A 22561-nucleotide genomic window follows, 5' to 3' on the forward strand; every position below is an offset into this window, starting at 1 on the left:
AAAACTGCACCCAGAGAAAATCTTAACTTTATTATAAACAAAGACGAGATAAAGGAATGTTGTACTTATTTTATGGAAATCTTAAAAAGAGCTAAATAAGCCAAAAGAAACTAGGAAGATGGGAATAATAAAAGTAATATGGAGATAAAGTAATACAAAACAAAATAGTAGAAGAGATAAAGTGATAGGAGTAAATCTATGAACTTTTAAATAACTTTAAATCACCTAACAGTCCTGAGCTTTCCTAAATGAGACACTCTGCTACACATGGGAGAAATGGAGTGAATTTTTAGCGTTCACTTTAGTTTTCCTATAATTCATGTTCAAAAATTATCTACAAAAGATGTTGTTACAGGAAGATTAAATACTCCAATAGGGTTTGTTTGTTTTTGTTTTTGTTTTTTAATGTATTTGGGAACTGCTGAATTTTTTCTTTCAGAAAGAGTAGTTACTTCACGTTATTATGTTCTGGATTGTCTTTTTGAAGACTCATAGGATTTTAATTGATTGTTTTTCTTGCATGCCCCCACTTCCTTCTTTGAGATAGGAAAAATAGTAAAGCAAAACAAACAATCAAACAAACAAAAACAGATGATAAAATCACGACCCGAAAGTTTTATGTCAAAGGATCTAAACCACAGTGAAATGAGGAATATTGTTATCCTTGCAATACATTTATTCTTAAAATGTTCAGTCATTTTGAGACTGAACTAATTGAGTAAGATTTAGGAATTAATTTAAAGATACTGAGTGGATAACCATCATTTTAGAGATCGATTATGGAGAATTTTAATTGTTTAGGGGGTCATAAAATAAAAGTCTCAATTCCTTTTGTATTTGTATCAGGATCCAGCTGGGAAAGAGATTCTACTCAAAAAGAGTTACACTGAAGAGAACTTAATTCTTGGACTATTTACAAAGGAGTGGGCACGATTGAGGGAATAAACAAATGTCTCCTGAGATACTCGGGTAGCAGCAACAGAGGGAAGCCCTTACCACCATCCCATCGGCCCTATAAGAAAAGTCCAGGGAATAGTACCGGCAGAGTCAAGAGGCAGGCAGGAGAAAAAGAATAAATAACCTAACCTATTTCTTCCTGCTTTCTGATGTCCTCACACCTACTATTGGCCAAATCCAATCATAGACCAAAGAGCAAGGGACCCCCATGAGACAGTCTACAAGGAGAAAAGGTCAGAGAATGACTGTGGGGAGCAAAGAGAATAATCAGCACAACATCCCATTAAGTCGTAGAACAGCATGCCAGGTTTATGTTCTTGTTTTGTAAACTAACACATAGATCTGTAGTGACTTTTTGACACATTTGATATAATTAGTGCAAGCCGATCTGATTTTGATAGTCCCTTGTTTTTGTGATTACTCATTGGATTCCTTACTGGAACAGACATGAAATAGCTAACGTTAAATTGGACCTGACACGCTGCCCTTGAGAGCCAGTCTCGTAGTCCTGGCTCAAAACAACACTATATACAGTCTAAAACCAGCTTGAAAATGTCCCCAAATGGCAACCAATCTCAATGCCAAAGCACACAGTATTTAATTTGCTGTGTTTAAAAGCTTTGTTATTTTTCCTTCCAAGGTCTGATTAAAATAAATTTGAATCCTAGTAAATCCATCCTCTTGACCCTAAGGCAAGCAATAGTTGCTCCCCTATTCTGACTATAGTGTCATATACTTATCAGTGTTTTCTAACACTTCGCATTTTTTAAAAAGTGCTATCCTAAACAGTATGTAAATCATGTGTACAACCTTTGCTACCCTGCCACTATTCCATGACTGCTGGCTGTGTAATTTCAATTCTAACAAATATGTGTCACAGAGTCCCTGGGAGAATTAATATGGCTTTACTGGGGCGGGGGGCGGGGCGGGGGGGAAGAAGTTACTGATAGAAGCTCGGGGCCATTAGCTTCTCACATAATGTACAGTTTGACCTGAACTGCGATGGACTGAGTACCTTATTTTTAATCCATGCATCTTTAGAGTTATAAACTCAGAAATAAGAGTTATTAAATCTTATTCCAAAAATTAACAAAAATATTTGCCAGTCAAAATAAAAAATAGAGCAGACAACTTGGGAGAAAATGACTTACATGTTTATAGACAATGTTAATTTGTTTAAATATCTGAAATAGTAATTACATCTATCTGTAAAATATTGACAAATTGAAATTCCACTGTGTTCTAGAAAATCCCAGCATTCAGGAGGAAAAAAAAAAAACTTAGGAGCTTAATATATTCTGAATGTTATGGTAAAAGAAAAAAAGAATGTTACTCTGAATTTTCAAATCAGAAAGTATTCAAAAAATCAAGAATCAGTCTTAAAGGTTACTGTTCTGAGCAGATAGAATCCAGATAGAATAATCATACGTAGCAGGACAGAGGTGAGTATATTATTTACTGTGTTTTTTTTTTTAATTTTTATTTATTTATGATAGTCACAGAGAGAGAAAGAGAGAGAGGCAGAGACACAGGCAGAGGGAGAAGCAGGCTCCATGCACTGGAAGCCCGATGTGGGATTCGATCCCGGGTCTCCAGGATCATGCCCTGGGCCAAAGGCAGGCGCCAAACCGCTGCGCCACCCAGGGATCCCAATTTACTGTTGATTAACACTGTCACTTTTATTTAATTGCTGTGATTATACTTGTTATATAGTAAGAAAATTGTTGAGGGATCAAGTTATTAAGATGCTGTAAAATATAACTCCAAATATTTTTATGCAGTAATAATAAGAAAGGTGAGAGACATCCCTATGATGCGAATGTTTTCATAATTCCTAGTAAGCATGGCACCAAAGGATACAGAAGTGGCTTAGGAATGTAAGGTTTTTATAGTAATTAAAATAATCAAAATGATAAATATATTGATCATGTGGCCTCATTGCTGATGTGCTCAGGGAAATGGTACTGGTCTGTTTTCTTTTCTGTTATTCTGGAAACTAGTCCATAGTTAGACCCAACAGAGAGCCTCTGGGTAGGGATACAAGGTAGGTCACCTGAACTCTGGAGTCATAAGACTTGGCCTTAAGTCCTGATGCTCTCCCCCCACCCCCCATTCTACCAGCAGTTGAGGACTGTCACCTGGACTCTGGAGACCCCAAGTCTTTTCCTAGAAATGCATGTATTCAAGTCAGTTGAGTTCATCCTTGGATTGCTCATTTCCTGTGAAATCACTTCATCATATGCCTTTGGTTTTTGAAATGCAAATGAGACAATCTCCTTTCCAGAAGTTTGTCATGATTCCAAGTCTAAAGTTGTCTTTAGATACAACATGCATGCATTTATTTCCTTTCAAAATTCATTCACTCTCACTTCCTCCACTACCTTTGGTGTTCTAGGGCCAATAGGAAGTTAACAGTAGCAGTAATGGAAGATGTGAGCAAAAGTCAAGGGAAATCACCCAGGTGGCACAAGGAACATAGTAATATCCTCCTAGAAGTTATGATTGATTTTCATTCCAGATGCTACATCTACCTGGTTTACAACTAATGTTCAATTTCTTTTTCTTTGATTTCCTTCTATCACATAGATGTTTAAAAGGCAGGTTGTATCTTTTCCAAAGAAGCAAACATAGGAAATGAAGGGATGGACAAAAGGATAAAGTACCAAGTGTTCCTTCTCCATCCCTGAAGCAAGAGAAACAATGATGCTAATTTCTCATTAAAAACATCATTCTCAGGGCACTTTAGTGTCTCAGTCAGTAAAGTGTTCAACTCTTGATTTCAGCTCAGGTCTTGATCTCAGAGTTGTAAGTTCAAGTTCTGCATTGGGCTCTGCACCATGTGTGGAGCTTACTTACATAAAACAAAACAAAACAAAACAAAAACCCCATCATCCTCAACTGTGTTAATAGGGTGTCCTGGGATCAGGCACAACGTTGAAAGCCTCCTGTGAATGTTTAATAAAAATATAAGTGGGTTTTGAAATTGTCAGGGCAACACAGGTGCCCAAGACAAAAAGGATTTAGCTGGTGAAAGTGATGAAGGTATCAGAACTCTCATGAATGTGAGAAAAAGTAGTGAGGCTGAAAGCTCCCAAGAGAAAGTCAGAGCAAGCACACTTTTCCTCAGGGGATAGTGGAAGGAAGGGCATCCTAGTAATACCTTGTGGAGACGTCTTCTGGGATTCCCCCAGAAGTGGAAACATTAGAACTACCCATGAACAAACAAGTCATTTCAACAGCAACTGATATAATCTACTCTTAATATGCTGGGTTTTTATTGCATCGCTACAGACACTGGTGGGCATTATAATCATTCATTTGTTAAATATATGTGTTAAATACCTATTAAAGGCAGCATAGAGAGTCCTGCCCTTGTGGAATTTACATGCTAGTCCGAAAAGGCTGAAATCAAGAAATCTGAATGCAAGATTAAGTAAATAATTGCTATAAGCATCAACAAAGTAAGAGGTGGAGTAGAATAGAGTTCTCAAAGTGTACTTGGGAATCCTGGAGGGTCCTGAGACCCTTTCAGGGGGCTTGCAAAGGCATCAATTTTCACAATAATCCTATGATGTTACTCGCCTTTTCATGCTAATCTTCACACATGAGAGTAAGAAAGTCTCACAGGAGCAAAAAGTCAGCGGAGCTTTCCAGAAGCTGCATGATGGCATCATTGCCAACTGTTTTTAAACATTTTTCAGTTTTAAAACAGTATTAGCATTCTATATCACCCATATAAATAAAAGCTCTCTTTGGTCCTCAGTGATTTTTTAAAAGCATGAAAGAGCTATGAAAACTCTAGTTTTGAGAGGATAATCAAAGGCGCCAGGAAGACCTCCATGTGAGAAGATACTGGGTCAGAGACCTGAACGAAATGTGCAGGCAAGCCATGCAGATTTCTAAGGAAAAGTCTGTGATCTGTGGCAAATGAAATGTTGGTTCTTTAAGTTAGTATAATCCTATAATAAATTAGTGTTTCCAGGATTTAGTTTTTAAATTTTGTTTTCTTCTAAACTGGTTTGTATTAATTTTCTATTTCTTTTCAAAATTATTGATATTAAGAAGTATGAATCTATTACCTTTAGACAATTAATTTATGAAGAAGTATGCATAATGCTTGTCCTCTCTGTGCTATATTAATTTTTTAAATGGTAAATAATCTGAAGATAAAACTTTACAAGCAAATAGTTGGAAATTGTAATGGGGTATATAAAAAATACCGTTCTGTGATTATAACATCTTGTAAAATCCCATGCATAATAAAATTCTTAAGCTACACATTTTACACTAAAGTTATGTATTTGAAGTTCATTTTGTGATAAATGTCATTTTGTTCATTTCCCTTTATTGTATACAGCCATAAAGAAACTGAGTTATTGCATAGTGTGAATGCTATAACGACCTTCTATGTGTCCATATACTATAGTCAAACTTGAAAAAGCCTAGTAATTAAGCCAGTAGCATTGGTTGAATCTAAATCAGTTTAAAAACTAAATGAGTACTTCTCTAATCCTGGGACCACTGGAGTTTTAATTTTCACTTGAAGCATTACACATTGAAAGCAGGTGACCAGACAAAATTGATATTCTGCAGAGAGACTTAGAAATGAAGTATAGAAACACACCTGCCCATAGAACAAACACATCACTCAGAGCTGCCTTGTATAACAATCCTCTTGAGCTTTTTCCCTCAGTTAATTTTAGGAATGGTGGTTGGACTTAGCCACTATTTTCAGCAAAATTCCTCACTGAAACGCCTACTTATGAGCTTTTAAATTTACTAATGAATATTAGAAGAAAATAACCAGTTTAACACTGCTAGTCAACTCTTATTTCAAGTAGGTTTAAACTAACAAATTTATCCAGAAACTATTAAGAAGAAATGGACACTGTAAATGAACATAGGTAGTAGTTCAGTTTAAAAGAAAGTTAAGGGGCAGCTTGGTGGCTCAGTGAATTAAGTAACTAACTCTTGGTTTCGGCTCAGATCCTGACCATATGGATTGTGATATTGAGCCCCATGTTGAGCTCCATGCTCAGTGGGGAGTCTGCTTGAAGATTCTTTCCTTCTACCCATTCCCCCACTTCCTGTTTCTCTCTCAAATAAATAAATATGTAAACAAAAGTTCATATTTTTACTCCTGCAGTTAGATATAACTAAAGTGCTTTGAGCTTATTAAAATCAATTTGGTAATCTTACAAGTAATAAACAACTTTTCTCATTGATTTTGTGATCTTTAACAGACCGTTTATATATGTATATATAATTTCCACCAACTACTTCCTTTATTCTAATGCATTATTTTTGATAAAAAAGATTTCCTGTTTATTTGATGTTGCTTTAAGAATTGACTCTCATTTAAAGCAAAATAATACTTAACTTTCAGATCATTTTTTTTAGAGAGACAACGCTAATGTGATGGTAGATAGAGAAAGGCAGAGAGGGAGGGAGAGAATCCCAAGTGGACTCCATGCCCAGTACAGAGCCCCACTCAGGGCTGGATCTCACGACCCTGTGATCATGACCTGAGCCAAAATCCACAATCAGATGCTTACCAACTGAGCCTCTCAGTTGCCCCAACCTTCAAATCATTCTTAACTTTCCACATAGCAAGAGCAGGGAAATGAATGCAGATTCTCTGTCAGTTATATAAATCTATGTGAATCTTGTTGGCATTATTTTTCATGGTCTACATAAAGATAAGTTTCTATATCATTTTGACAGAATCAATGTAACCTGAGAGTAAATATTTCTAAATTCCCTGACAAATGTAAATCTAAACAAAGCTGCCAGTCAGGTGTCCAGTCCTCAAAGTGTCTATCTCAGCTTGTGTGTTTATTATTCCTTTGATAATCCAGAATTAACAGCTTCAACAAAACATTCATGGAGTACCTGAGGCACTGCTTAATTCTAATAGTTTTTTTTTAGTGCATTCCTGTTAGGAGCACTTTTTTCTTTAATGGTAAAGATGATCCTTTGGAATTAAATCGATAACTTAATTACCCCTTAGAATCCCTATCTTATTCTTGCAGCTTCAGCTCCCACTATTGGTGACTTTAGTAGCTACCTCTGTCTTCACATTTCACTTACGTATAATCAAACTTTGATCTTGGAACTTATGTAAGACCTAGGAAGATTAAGTTCGTCAGGTGATGTTTGAGCCAGTATTAAAATCAAGCCCTTTCTAACTACTTAAATCCCCACCATGTCCTCCAACTCTGTAATTTAAAAATGAAGCCCATCCTTCCCCAAAATGTCAAGGGCACAGCACACACCAGTTTTTCTTCTTGGGAATGCCACATCACTGGGAGTTCCAGCTTTCCCATGCTCATTTGTGAATATTTGTTGTTTCCTACAATAAGTGCTCAAAGTGGACCAGATAGTAAATCACTCACAATAAATCACTTTAAAACTTGTAGGAAAGGAAGGCATATGCCTGATTATGACAGTGGAATACTGTGTGCTAGGTATTCTGGGGGACTTACCCTGCACTGTGGGAACCGCCCCAGCTCCCACTGCAGTGCTTGCAGTCAGCAGACAGTAGAGTCATTTGGGCTGGCCACTCCTACCCATTTAGTCACTAAGTCCCCATTAGCTTTTCTTTTAAAATGTCTCTTAACAAAAAAAATAAAAATAAAAAAATAAAATGTCTCTTAACTGTGCACCTTTTTCCCTCTTCCTAAAGTGGCCACCAGTTCAGATTTCCTCAATTACTGTGAATTTCCTTTCCCCGCACTACAGGAAATCCCTGGTCCTAGTCTCTCCAGTGTCCAAATAGAGTCCTGCCGCCTTCATTGTACATGTTCAGAATTCTGCTTCCATCCTATTACCCTCCCTCTGCAGAAACTGTTGCTGGGTAATACTGTACAAATCTCTGTTAAATAATTAAAATGCCTTGGAGTCTGGTCTGCTCAGAGGATTTAAAGCAGCATGGTGAGTACAAGGTGAATGTTCAGGCATCAAGGCAGGCTGCACAGAGGAGGTGAGATTTAAACAGCTCTTTAAGAATGAATTTTGACATTGACAGAGAAAGGAATTTCAGCCTGAAGGGACAGAGAGAACTTTTGCTTTCTCATCTCCTGGCTCTGATAACTAGATTCTGTTTGGTTTTGTTTTTCATTTCAAGCAGACCATTTTAATGATCTATGCCTTGAATGTGTCTCATTTGTAAAATGAAAGCTCACAAGGTGTTGAAAGAAAACATTAAGTGATATATGGGACCTTACTATAATAAGGTTTTCAGGACAAACAAATCCCAATCAAGGTTTTATTATGATCAAACCATGTGGCTATGTAATTAGATAATTAGATACTAATACTAAAAACTGACATTTGTAAAGCAGTTTATATTTTCCCAAGCACTTTCACATCCATTATCTCATTAGGTGCTCAAATTTGCTGAGATTAAAATTCGTAGAGACAGAGTAACCGAGTGTGGTTAAGAACACATGCTCTGAAGTCCGGCGCCTCGCTTGCACACAGCCCACTGTGTAGTCTCCATTGGTGCCATCCTCAGTCCCATTGACATAGGGAGGATGGTGGTACCTCCCTCACTGGGTCTTTGAGAAGATGTCATGAGCTAGCGGATGTCAGCTACTTTGGACAGTCCCTGGAACTTAGAAAGTATGCACTAAAAGTTCCCTGGGATTGCCTTCATGTCACTGACCTCATCGTGTCTGCTTTTGTAAACGTGGAGGTCTACTGAGTTCTAGTCCTGGATTATTGCCCCCCACCCCACCTCACCCTTTCGGCGTGCTTGTAACCTACAGAATGACTTAGGAATGCCACACGGTAGGCCTCTGGCCTTTTCTGAATTATTGCAAAGTATGTGGTTGAATTAAGGTTTACTGTTTTCTGGGACCGATATTTAGCGAAAGCATGCAAGAATTGGCAATTCCAGAAGAAATCTCTTTAAACTGGTGCAAACAGAATAAGTGGGTATCATCATGAAAACTCTAGAATTTCTAGCTCAGTTAATAAGAAACAGACGATCTATTTTGGTGTATACATTAATACGACCTTAAGTGAGTCTGAAATCTTATGTAGAAAATTAGCCTTTCAAAGTCTCCACCTGCTGAGATAGCCTGTCCCATTGATGGCAAACACCAAGCCTCCCCAGCCAATAGTGAGAGTCTCTAAGGAGAGGTTCATGGAAGAAGCACCCCAGTCTGAGGCATAAAGATTTCTCCTGCAAATAAATTAGCTTCTCATTAGGGGAGAATTTTTCAACTTTAAAGTATCAGTCTGTGTCTAGGACTTAATACTGCTTGGATGACAAATAGGATCTACTCCTGGTATAGAAGAGGAGGATCTGTGTCTCATCTTCATTTTCCAACCACTCAGCCTCTCTACACCTCTTTTTGCACCTCTGAGAAATCATGAAAAAGACTCAAGGACAATTATTTTCACAGGTTGCTATGTGGTCTCTAGTCAATTGATGAGTTTGAAGATACACTGAGGTATTAATGAGATGCTGGTGTTACACTCAAGATACCTTGCTTCAGGTATCTTTCTGGGACCAATGGCAGGTTGTATACCCCTCAACTCTAGTTTCCTTAGACTTACAGGTACCAGTACTCCTCCAGTACCTTCCTTAAACTCCCTTGGACCGAATCCTATTGGGCAGATCCCTGGGCTCAGCTTTGCAGACTATCCCATAATGGGGAAGGTCCAGAATGGGCAAAGAAGGCACAGTCATCACCCTGGTAGCATACACATCAGAGAGTAACTTGCTTTCTGTGACCTAATAGGACATTGTGATCCACTCTTGCTTATAGTTCAGGTTTCTTCTGGAACAATTAATTGCACTAAAGACAACATTCCATTTCCCTAGGTGGGATTTTAAAGCTCAGTGTCTTCCCTTCCCAGCCTAAGAAATCCTTTTACATCATCCTCATCCCCCAGCAGATATGCTTCATATCCTCACGACTGTGGTCTAATATTACCTCTAGCCCAAGTCTCTAGCCAAAACTTAATGGAAAGTCAAAAGTTCTGAAGGAAAAAAATGATCATAAGTTAAAGCCCAAGACTATAAATGCTTTCGAAACCTCTGGAAAATTTGTATTTTCTACCTCAATGCACAGTAATGTTAATAATCTAGTCAAGAGTTGGTTATATGTAAATTTTATTTCCATTATAAAGTAATTAAGGATTATCCTATAATTTTTTAACCTTTTTCATGTTCTCATGTAGCTTTGCTCTCTAAAATTGGGATGAATAAATGCTATTCATTTGAAAGCTAGTAAGCAATGGAAATCATTCTAAAGGCATGCGGTGTTTCGGCTGTTGTCCGGACTGTTTCGCCCTTGCCAGGTGATGTGTCAGTGCTGTAATATTATGATACATTGCTCATTGTTGCAATTACCTTTGTCAGAGTGCATCTAGGTTTCATGCTTGAGATGTGTGAACAAAGTAATGCGATAGAGAATCTCAGTTTGTTTTTGTTGAGTATTGATCAAATACATGACTGGTTCCATAAAAGATGAGCAGATCTGATTATTTCATGTTGTATATTTCAGGAACACATAAATCACATTTTTAATTGAAATTCCTTTGAAAAGGGACTTTATATTGCTACCTGAAGATCCTGCATGGAAAGCACTTGTAGGTTTCTGGTGATAATTCCAGGAAGCTACTCAGAATTTACAAAATTGTTTGGCTTGCTAATGACTGAGGCAAGAAAGTTCATCAGAGCAAAGTCATGCAGTCTTCTTAAAACACAGATAACCAGAACACATGGTTCTCTTGCTTTATAGATTACATCCAAATATTTACATGAAATGAAAGATTTTACTGGATTTAATTTCATTTTACGGACATTTCCAAAGGTCTGTGCCCTGTTGTATCTGTTTCAGCTTTCACTGCCCTGGGGGTGCACTCTCATGGGGGAAGGGGCATGGCCAGGGAAAGTCATTACCTCTGGGTAGAAAGGAGCCAAAAGAGGTCTCAGTGGGAAGCTGCCCATTGTCAGGTACATGGTGACCTTTGACTTTAAAAGGCCTTTACTCTTTCACCATACAAAGCTCACTGTCTTCCATTGAGCTGTGATCTTCAGTAAGGGGGTCACCAAGGGGAAAACTTCTGGCCACAGTTTGTTACTGCTCCCCCAGTACCTCCCTCTTCTTCCTCCTCTTTGCAGTCGGTACCAGTCTGCCCCTGCTCCCATCACCCGGGCTCCTCTTCTTCCACAGGTACTTGCATATCTCAGCCTGCCCCTTGCCTGGGCCTCTTGACTCTGTCTCTGTGCCTCGAAATTTCCACAGTAGCAGTGGGGACAATGTGTTCCTGGCATCCACAATGAAACTTTGACTGCACTCCCCATAGAGACATCGTATTTCGGGTGATTAGGCCTATAATACCATCAGTATGGATTAAACGATTTTTTGTAGGCTATTGCAAACTTCACCATCTGGTATATACTGTTTGCTTGAGACTCTGTTTTTCTAAATTACAAGAAACAGGATTACAATTGTACTTTTGTTATGCCCTTCATGATGAAATTGGGACTGGATGGGAACATTTTTATATCCTTGTTTGACTTTTTTCCAGATTTTAAAATACCCAGTCTTACCTATATTAGTTAATTGGCTTATTATTCAATATCCAGGGATGAGAAGGTGCATTTGCATTGTTCAGAAGTCTCACCAGGGAACTAGAGGGGAGATGGGGGAAATTCTTAAATGACAAGCATTATAGGAACCAATGCTTTTTAAGGAAGACATTATTTTTATACCAAAAAGAAAAGGCCTATTGCATGTTGAATCTGTGGTCTCATCTGAAAGAAAGCCACATTATAGTCTTGAAAAGAAAGAAGTGAGGAACTTGAAATTTGCCCACATTTATTAGAAATGATAGTATTTTCTAAAACAGCCAAAGAAGGAGATTAAGGATGGGATAATGATTATACCATAATCTATGTGTATATAATTATGCTCTTTCAAAAAAAAGTGACTTTGTGCTATGGTTAAGAGAGCATGAGAAAGCTTGGGTTCCCAAATCTTTCCCTCCCAGCTGCCTCTGCTTACGCCAAACGGCTCTCAAGCACACACAATGGAAAATAACAAGTGCATTTACACTCTTCCTACTTCTTTTAACTCCCAAAGTGAGTAGGAAATAAGATTAAAGAAATTTGCTTAAAAAGACAATGGGCAAACTCTTGCAAGGATCCCATCAAAACAGAATGGAAAGAAATCACAGTTTCTTATACAAAGTATAATAAAATAATAAGGCCAGAGACTGATCTCATTTCTCCATCACTTGTAATATCAGCCACCTCAGCAGCACCAATTTTTACACTGTATCTTCTCATTGTTCTCCTACTGTGCACTGCTCTGATGGCAAAGATAACCAGCCATCGGATATCATGGGAGATCAGGGTAAATTCTACTTGTTTGAAGACCTATTAATATTTTAAACACTGCCTGCCCTTCAGGCATGGAGGTATTACACCACTACACAATACAGTTTGCCACTGATTGGAAGGTTTCAAGTGCTTTAGCATCCTGATAATTAAGTAGGAGATATAATCATATTAGCACAATTAACATGAACCAAAAGGTAGGCTTTTAAATTATTTCAAATGTTTCTGATATTGTGTAATCCAAAAATAACTACGTGATTAACTAATTTGTCTCAAAAGAAATGTCTCTATGTAGGTCAGGATGAGATCATTTGAAAAAAAATCTACTCTTTTTGGGAACTTTTAAACCGCCAAAAAAAAAAAAAAATCTCATTTAAGAGCTGGAGTCAAATTATATGGTCATTTTAGTTCTCAGAATTCAAAGCATAGATGGCTGGAATCATGTGCGTGTGATAATTCTAGGCTACTCTCAATAAATAATACATGTCATTTCTGCTTCACTGAGGCTGTCACTTACTGCTCTAAATGACTTTCAATGCAGGGCCCAGCCTGCTCTCCCAGAGTGCACTTCAGCTCAATTCCAAACCTGAAGGGTCCTTCCAGTATCCGGCCAGCTACCATAGCAACCAGACCCTGGCCCTGGGTGAGACAGCCCCTTCGCAGCTCCCGGCCCGCGGCGCGCAAGCCCGAGGTGCAGGTGCGGGCCAGAGCTTCAGCCAGGTACGTGCGGGACGGGCATCCCTGCTGCGTCGGGCCCTGGGCTCCAAGGAACAGGTGGGAAGCAGGGCTGTGAGCCAGCGTGGTGTTCCCTCCTACCTTTTACATGCTTGCCCCAATGCTTAGGAGAGATGCTTCCGGGGCTGCAAGTGAGGGAAATGAATAATAAAATACGATTATCAAGTAACACTGAATTGTAGATATTTTCTTGAGGAATGTCTTGGAATCACTCACGCCATATCTACTTTGTCTATACTTATCTCTGGGAATGTGTGTCTAGTTACTATTTCTGTCTCTATAGGTGGTATAAATACGACATACATTCCGAGTTTCTTTTTTTTTTTTTTTTTTTTTTTTTAAATTTTTATTTATTTATGATAGTCACATAGAGAGAGAGAGAGAGAGAGAGAGAGAGAGAGAGAGGCAGAGACACAAGCAGAGGGAGAAGCAGGCTCCATGCACCGGGAGCCTGACGTGGGATTCGATCCCGGGTCTCCAGGATCACGCCCTGGGCCAAAGGCAGGCGCCAAACCGCTGCGCCACCCAGGGATCCCCACATTCCGAGTTTCTAAGTGCAACTGAAACAAAAATTTTTCTCCAAAAAAAAAAAAAAAGCACGAAATTATTCTTTGGGCTTTATCGTATAAAGGAACAAAGTATTAATGCATAATCAAGTATACAGAACTCTTGTGAAGATACGTGAGATTAGTTTAGGAGTAGTTACACTTGGTCAAGTGTGATTATGAAATGTGCCTGTAATTGTTTCTTTAAAGGGTGCACTTACTCCCATAGTCACAGCACAGATTTATCAGGGGCAGTTGAGATCAGCTCTTGGTAAAAAGAAGTAGCTAAAACCTGAATTTTTTTTTCAAGAAAGATGTAAATGTTGTAAATGTAAATGCTAATTTTGGGGTGCAGACTATATTTGATCAACCCACCAGAATTAATATATGGATTGGAGAACTGTCTTGTTTTAAGCTATTTTAAACTTACTTTAATCTCTGTGTGTTTTGCTCCTGGAACAAAGAACCCACAACCCCAAAAGCACCCATTTAGCTGATGACTAATTTCATACTTGCTGCATTCATGCACGGGACCTCTGCCAGGAACCCTTCTTGAGCCACTGGACCCATCATGGGCTCCTATAACAACCAGACCCTTCCATCTCTGTCACCAATTTATTGTTACTATGCATCCAAGAATCTTTCCAACTCAACTAAAAGCTATTTGAGGGCAGCACTGTTTTATCTTTTATCAGCAGCCCCTAGTCATCCCTGCAGCCCCCCAGAAATGTCTGCAGACAGGTAGGAGCCAAGGTGAGCTAGTATGGTACAGCACAGTCACCCTGAGATGCTTATTTTAGGAGACACGGATGCAAGTGAAGCAAAAACTGAAAAGTCTCAGTGCATTTCAATTATTGAGTTATTGCCTCAGCAATAGAACATGAGTAACTTTCTTCAGACAATTCTTGTTCATCAGTGGCTTTGTAGCTTTTACCTTCTTGTGATGGCAAGCTATAGAATATTTGAATAAAATAGAGTGGTAAATAAAACATTCCATGGAGAAGCATGGTCTGTTCCCGCATCGTGGTTCAGTGTGGACTCGGTTCAGGTAGTGCATCGATTTGGATGGAGAATGGAGGTGGGTGGGGCTTCAGAAGGATGGGCCCTAAGGTCACTGAGTGCAGGTAACATACACAGAGGCTAACCCTAGAACTCTACTGTTTCCAAGATCCAGGATCACCTTTCTTTAAAAGCACTGGTCCTTTCTACCTCCCTTAAGGAAACGTGAAAGGATATGTGATGGAATATCTAAAACTGGTTTTTAATTTATTAGAAAAAAATTGTACCCACAAATATACGTGCATTTATCATAAACATGAAAGATATGATGTTTAAAATGTTGAATGTTATCAGCATAGGAAATATTGTTGGATTTTTAAGAATTTATTTTATTACAAGATGAAATGGAAACTGTATGATTTCATTCTGTAGGTATAAATTTTTTTTTCCTCTCTCAAAAGCATCCTTTTCCTCAAAGGAAGAATTTTTCTTTCCATCTGTATTGACTCTCTCTGACCATGAGATACTGATTGTGGTAGGATATACATGATTTTTAATTCTTTGGAAGCACACAAGTGGATTATAGTCCATTTATCCTTATATCTGGCTCTACTTCTAGGTCCAAGAGGCCACATTAAGAAATAAGGAGTATTTTATATTCAAATTCACTTATGAAAGCTATGATTTTAGCTTTTACCAGTCTCCTAGAACTTTTACGACACATAGATAGTAAAACAATACAGTTCTACCTTTAAAAAAAAAAACAACCTTAAACTCACTTATTATTCATTTGGCTTTTTTTTTTTCGTAACTATCTGTAATTCGAGTTGAAAACACTGTATCAAATATTTTTTAAAAATCTGTATCCTCATAGCTGAGCATCAGGGAAACTAGAAATGTCAATATAAAATGAAAAATCAGTTAGCTTATCAACTCATCTGTGAGCATCTTACAAGCTCAATTCACACATAGGTATGTAATGACTAGCTGTTAAAGCAAAGCTTTCTTATAAAATTAGTAGCTACCATTTATTGAGCACGCAGAAGTAATCTGTTTTACATGCATCCTCTTATTTAGTCCCCACAACAGGGCTGTGATACCATCTACACCCTAAAGATGGGGAGACTCAATCTCATCACATTTAGAGACATTGTCACACACCATATAAAGGCAGCTATAGTGAATATGGGCACAAAATCTTGACTGAATTGAAGTCTAGTGATTCCAGCAGTGTTTCATAGGTTTCCTTTTATGATTGACCATTTTGACTAAATATATGAGAACCTTGAACCTATTAATAGATCTATAAATGTGGACAAGCATTCTGGCAGTTTATGTACTTCCGTGTTACACAAGTTCCACTTGGACCTAATTCTGTCATCCACTAATTAACATGGGAGTAGAAGAGTAGAAGCTCAGAATGACAGGATGGGGCCTTGCAGTAAAAGTCTTTTTTAAAGTTTAATCAGAAAATGTAATGCAGCTGTAAAGATATCAAAGCTATGTATTTGAAGGCATAAGAATTGTGGTTTGAAGACGTCTGTAAGTATGCATGTTCAAGGTGATGATGACTCAAGTTTGAGGCAGAAGTGACTGGCATTCTCATGTACCCTGGCAGGTGACTGGGTGGAGAAGTCCGAACATTCAAATCAGGGGGTTGTTCCAGTCCATATGATGAAGAGGACGGAGGCTGTTGGCAAATATCTGAATCCTATTTATTTTACTAAGTGGTGGATCTTGGTACCATGATTTACTTTTAGCTATCATATGCTGCAGAATGAAAGGCATGTTTTATTGAACACCCCATAGGACCTGTGACTTCCAAATAATGTCAGAGAAGGGTTGAACAAGTGAGCCGGTGTTTTTATTTTGCATTTAGCATTATACTTTGAAAGTAGGGAGGCCACATCCCATTCAGATAGCATCTCCTTTGTTTAGGTTATCTCGGGAACCCCTCTACTCCAGTGGTTTTGCTGAGCCCAGTGACACATTGTTTTCAATAGTCTAAGTGGTGTGAAAGGTCATTTCTTCAAGACTGGATTAATTTTTAGAATATCTTGCAGTTAGAAAGTGCCAAAAGTACTAGTGAAGTTCAAATTATTGACAACAGATGCCAGACCAAGTTAATAAGGTCAATAATCAATCAACACAAAAATATGTTTTTTTAGTCTAAAAAATATGTGTAATTCTAAAGTAAAGCAAATGGCTTCCTGTCTGGCTCATAAATCATGTCAGAATGCAATTTCAAAGGAGTATCACACATGTTCAAAGATTCTGATTTCAATTTAAAAAAAATTCTAGTTTATATAACATAATAAATGTTTGTGGAGTGATCATCACCAGGCTCTATATCAAGCCCTGGCAATACATGCAAAACCTACAATTGCCCCATCATATCAGTCTGCAGGTAAAAACTATGAGGCACAAGAGGTACAATAAAGTATTAATTCTCTGCTGCTACCCTAACTAAAATCTTGGAAAGTCATTCTCTTCAGACTCTAGGTTGAATTCATGGGGCTGGAAGACAGAGAAGATAAAACCCTTCCCATCAGACCCCCAAAGCCTTTCTGGAAAGTAGCGTGAGCCAATTTACGGTTGTTCATTCCTCACCTTGCAAGCTCTGTGCCCCAGCCTCAAACAGGCTGTTTAGAACCCCACCTTCTCTCCCCTCCTTCATCCTCCAAGTCAACCTTGGCTTGGTGTGACTCTCGTGAGGTACCCCAGTTAAAATAGAGCTGCTCTTCCAGTTACATTTGTGTATCTGTGTATTATTCTTCAATGCATCCAAGGTGCTTTGTTTGCCTATTGTATGCCACGAGCTGTCATATATGCTCGGGATTGAGAAGTAAAGAAAAGAGACAAGGTCCCTATCCTCAAGGCGCCTAAATTCTAGCAGCAGCCATGAGAACTCAGAAAGTCCACACAGGGAATAAGTAAACCATATAGTTTGTTAGAAAGTGATGACCTCTATGCAGAAGACATGATGCAGATCAGGACAAGCAGGATCAAAGTGCAGGATGCGGATGTGACCTCAGGCTTCATGCAGAAGGAAACAGTCGGGAAAGATTTGAAGGTATAGAGAGAACAGCTAGCTTGATGGCTGTCATGGGGACAGCAAATGCAGTGGCTCCCGGATGAGGTGGCCTGGAATGTTGACAGTACAGCAAGGAGGCCAGGGTGGCTAAAGTGGGGTGCAGGGGCTTTCAAAGGGGTGGGAAACCCAGTAGTTCACTGTGAGGATCTTGTCTTTTATATGAGGAGCCTGACTTACCCGTTGAGCATCATTCCGCCATAGCACATATAACACCCCATAGTGAGTTGCAGAAGAGTTTCTTCCCATCAGATTGCCTTGCTGCAAGAGTAGAAGCCATGCGCAGTGGATCTCCGTATCGCAAGTAACTGGCCCGGGGTTCATCAGGCCCCTCAAACCCAGCCTTATTCTTTATAATCCTCCTGCAGAGGTTGTGGGTAGAGAGCAGGTAGAGAAGCTGGCTCTCCTCCAGGCTTTGTCTGCTTCTGCTCACATAAAATTTCCTGTGGGTTATATGAAACACTGAATATAAAACTTTTGGAATAGAGGAATCACTCTAAAAATGTTAGTTGCTCCCCACATCCATACAGGAAGTGGTCTCACCAAGCATTTCTTCCCTCCAAGAAACAAAATATGCAAGAGATGTGAAAGTATGCACCTGTTGAAGGGCACTAGCAAAGCAGCACCGGAGCCTAAAGATTTTTAAACCACTCCTGTGTCTATCAGCAGAACTGAAGTAAGTGTGTGCACATTTATGATCCTAGAAAAATGCCTGCTTGCTACCGGAAATTAAGACTTGTATGACAGTTTCGTCAAATAAAACTGGACAATAGTGAATATCCTAGAAAAGCAGCAAGCTCTTTCAGAAGCAAAATTGCCATTTCTTGTTGATCTGGCCCACTTATTTAACGTGGCACTGACTTTTATGTCATTTAGACTATATCGTAATTATAAAAATACCATCTGCTCACTTGTGCCAGCGGGTGTGTGTTTGTTGAATATGGAGTATTGCTTATTGGTGCAGTCTTACGTCAGGTAAATGTGAAGGTCAGGGGGATGGAGAGCTCCATGGATGGTGATTCAGTGGACAGAGACCCACACGGTGCAAAGGTGGAGCAAATCCCCAATAAATACCTATGTATTGACCGTTGAATGAAAAGGGTCATAGGTACATATGACATCACTCCCGTTTGCTTAATTATAAGCAAAGTTGTTGTTTGGTAATACTTAGGGAGAGAAAAGTCTCCACTGGACGTGGAAAACACAAAATCACAGGGATGTATTTAGTGTAGGATAATGCTGTATGTAGCATTTAGAGGATAAATCACGCCATTTCGTATACTTTCTTTGGCATTTTTGTGGGAAACGGGCAATTCATTTGTTTCTAAGATAGTTTTCCAATGACCACCTATTGGAAATCCTTTTTCATTATTCTGCTTTAAAATCTTTCTTATCCATTTTCTGTTTCCAGCATAACTATATTTAATCTGGCTTCAGTAATTGAAACATCTCTCGTTGCAGGGAGTACAACAAGTATGTATGTGTTGTACTAGAGCATTTCCTCCTCTAAGCAAATATTTGACTTCTTAAAGTAAATACTGAATGAACCTCTTGCTGAAATAAAAGGTTTTTGTTTTATATTTTTGCCAAGATTCTTAGTTCTTTAGAAAATGTTGCCATCCAGAAATCCCTCCTTATATATTCTTTAAGATAAATTTATATAAGCCACGTCATTATTTTTTTCTTTTTCCATTGGTAGAGGCTGTTTTAAAAAGATGTATTTATTTGGTGGGCACTTGGGTGTGTGGAGGGGCAGAGGGGGAGGAAGGGAGAGAATCTCAAGCAGAATCTTTATTGAGCGAGGACTCCAAGGCAGGGCTCTGTCTCACAGTCCCAACATCATGACCCAGTCCAAAATCAAGAGTCGGACGGACACTCAAGTGTCTGAGCCACCCAGGCACCCGTCCATTAGTAGAGCCTTTTATTTTTTTTATTTGTTTTTTTTGGTAGAGCCTTTTAATGGCCATATGAAATACTTTTCTGAATACTTATGGATAATGACCCTAATCATACCTTTAGTATAGGGAGGACAGAGGATAGGAAAAATCATCACCCAGGATGCAAAAATCTGCACCACCCGGTTTGTACTAGTGTCTGGGAAACCCTGGGAAAATAGGTCCACAAGCTCCTCCTTCTCACTGCAGTGACAAGGATGAAAGGTTTGCAAGAGCACCTGCTCTCTTGCACCCTCTCTCTTGAATTGTGGGACCCTGATGCAAAGAGAAAGCAATGAGAGTGGTCTCCATTTTTATCTCAAAGATTATAGCTCTTATGGCCCTTTTCACTAAATTGTTCTCTTCTGAAGAAGGAATTCCTTCCAAACTCCTTGATTTTCCAATGAAGTTTACTTTGTTCTGGGCACTAGCTGTCACTGTCCATGCAAGGTCACCACCACCAGGTAAATCCAGCAGTGAAGACTCCAGGGACAGTGTGAACAGAAGCGGTCTCTTTATGTTTCGTGTTTGTTGTTACCAGAACCAGTGCTCCCCAGGGGAATTGCTAGACAAGGCTCTCGATGATTTTACTTGGTTATTTCCAAAATCAGACCTTTCTCACGGCACTAGGATTTTCTGCCTTGGAAATTATTTGGGAAGAGTGGCATTTCTTCTAAAGTTAATTTCAAGAGAGAAGATAACCAAAATTGGGAGAGCAAGGATAGTAGGATTCCAGTGAGTATAATTCATCCCAATGAATAAGTTCAAGGGCACAGAACTTATTTGGGAATATAGATTCTTTTTAATTGTGTTGTATAAGAGGAACATTTTGGACTATACCTAAATGAGACTGTTGGCATTACTGGAAGTCATGGTATCTTTTCTTTTCCAAGTCGCGAGGGTAAATGGCTTTATCCACCTGAGTGTACAGAGTTGCTCTAGGAAAGTTCTGCATGTTCTCAGATGTTTTAATCAACAGCATGTTGCTAATACCAGATTGTTCTGGTTTAGAAACATATTTAATCAAAGATGTCATCTTCAAGCCCTGTTCTGTTGTTTTGGTTTTGGGGATTTTTTAGCATTTAAAGACTATTCTGACCTCTTAACTCATCAGACAAATATTCTTCAGTCATTGCTTTTATTTTCTTATTTGCATTCTCTTGAACAGCCAAGCACCCCCTCCTCATCCAGTCAATATCGTCTCTCTGTGTGAGTTCTCTCCCACTGGCCTTTTGCCTCTGTCTTCCTCTGAAAGGCTCCTTCAGCTCTGCCTCTCACAACATTGTTTTTGCCCAGGACCTCCTTAGCCACCACAACCAGGAATATCTGTGTCATGAATTATTAGGCTCAGCAGACTGATGGTAATTCCAGGAAAATGACAGTGATGGATACGGCTGGTGGGGGAATGGACAGCTGATCCCAAGTCATCAGGCTCCCTCTGGGACTCCACAGGGAGTTCAACTGCCCATTCCGGACAGTGTCAGCCCGGCTGCCCAGCATTCTGGGCAAATACTCCTCCTGACCCAGAGTTAGGGACCTCGCTGACAATTCCAGGGAACTTGGCAGGTCTAAATGCATCTTCACGAGGACTGCCCATAAATCACGGACCTCTTTATAAAATGTGGTGTTTACCACAATGACACAGCTTACTCATGATTTGAAGTCAAGATTCCTTAGACAGCCCGGCTGTCAAGTCTTTTGTTAACTGGCTGCAGCATAGCAGGGTTTTGTTGTGTTTTTTTGGCACTGCCCAATCTCCAAAGAATGAGGATTAAATAGGTTTCTGAGTATGGAGAATTTTTTTCCCCATGTCATCTCCCAAGCCCATTCCTACTCCCTTTACAGAAGATAAAATATGAAGGGATGAGAAAGCAACTCTGCTCTATGTTGAGGCCAATGCCACGTTCTAGTGGCACCGTATTTTCAGGTGCTCAAACTTCTAGAAAAGAACAAGTCATAATTGTTAGCCTGGTATTATTCTGTACAAATAATGATAGATCTCCAGAATAATGTCAAGGTAAAATATTTCACCTAAAAGGATCGCAGAGAGGCCTTCAAGAACACACTCCTCATTTGTACATGAAATATAACAAGTGCTAGTTAATGGTTTATTGAGTTAGAGAATGCATTAATGCATGGATCTTGAATACTGTTGGTTAATGAGTATTGGGAATAATGTATATATTACCTAAACTCCCATTTTAATATTCTTTGTACTAGATTTTGAAAATACATTCTCCTCTCCTTTTTTTTAAAGATTTTATTTATTTATTTATTTATTTATTTATTTATTTATTTATTTATTTATGAGAGACACACAGAGAGAGGCAGAGACATAGGCAGAGAAAGAAGCAGGCTCCATGCAGGGAGCCCAATGCAGGACTTGATCCGAGGACCTGGGATCACACCCTGAGCTGAAGGCAGATGCTCAACCACTGAGCCACCTAGGAGCCCTTATATTCTCCCCTTAAACACTTTCATCAAATAGGTATGAAAAGCACTCCACAATTACACAAGAGGCTTCAATGTACACACACACACACACACATATATATACACAAACTCATGCAAACATACAATATACAGATCACAACTATAGTGTATTCTAAATCTGTCCCATCCAAAACTTAAAACTATTATGCAGATGAAATACCTAATTTATAAGAGCTTTGATAAGTTATGTGTATTGTTCATGTCTCATTTTTAAAAAAATATCTACATTTTTTTACATGAGATATAATGTTCATAAAGTATCCATTGGAACTGGAAGTAATGTTTCACTTTTCTCTTGATGATTTTCCATAATGGGAAGCAAGAAAGGAAAGACATTTAGTGTACACCAAACTCAGCCCATTGGAAACTATTTAACCAGAGTGTCTATTTGACAATGTTCTAGTTCCTTGTTAATGTCACATAGGTGTGTCTCTTATTTTGGAGGGGT

The 22561-nt window shown here is 38.9% G+C and overlaps 1 protein-coding gene across 5 annotated transcripts in view; it reads left to right on the top strand.

Moving 5' to 3' along the window:
- CTNND2 (catenin delta 2) overlaps window positions 1–22561 on the top strand; it is a 913492-nt gene that overhangs the window by 494256 nt on the left and 396675 nt on the right. For all 5 annotated transcript variants that reach the window (XM_077879565.1, XM_077879568.1, XM_077879566.1 and 2 more), the window contains one exon: window positions 12858–13036. In XM_077879565.1, coding sequence (XP_077735691.1) covers window positions 12858–13036 — 179 coding nt within the window. The remainder of the gene's footprint in view (window positions 1–12857; window positions 13037–22561) is intronic.

Source organism: Canis aureus, chromosome 31, assembly GCF_053574225.1.
Source record: "Canis aureus isolate CA01 chromosome 31, VMU_Caureus_v.1.0, whole genome shotgun sequence".
Classification (NCBI taxonomy): domain Eukaryota; kingdom Metazoa; phylum Chordata; class Mammalia; order Carnivora; family Canidae; genus Canis; species Canis aureus.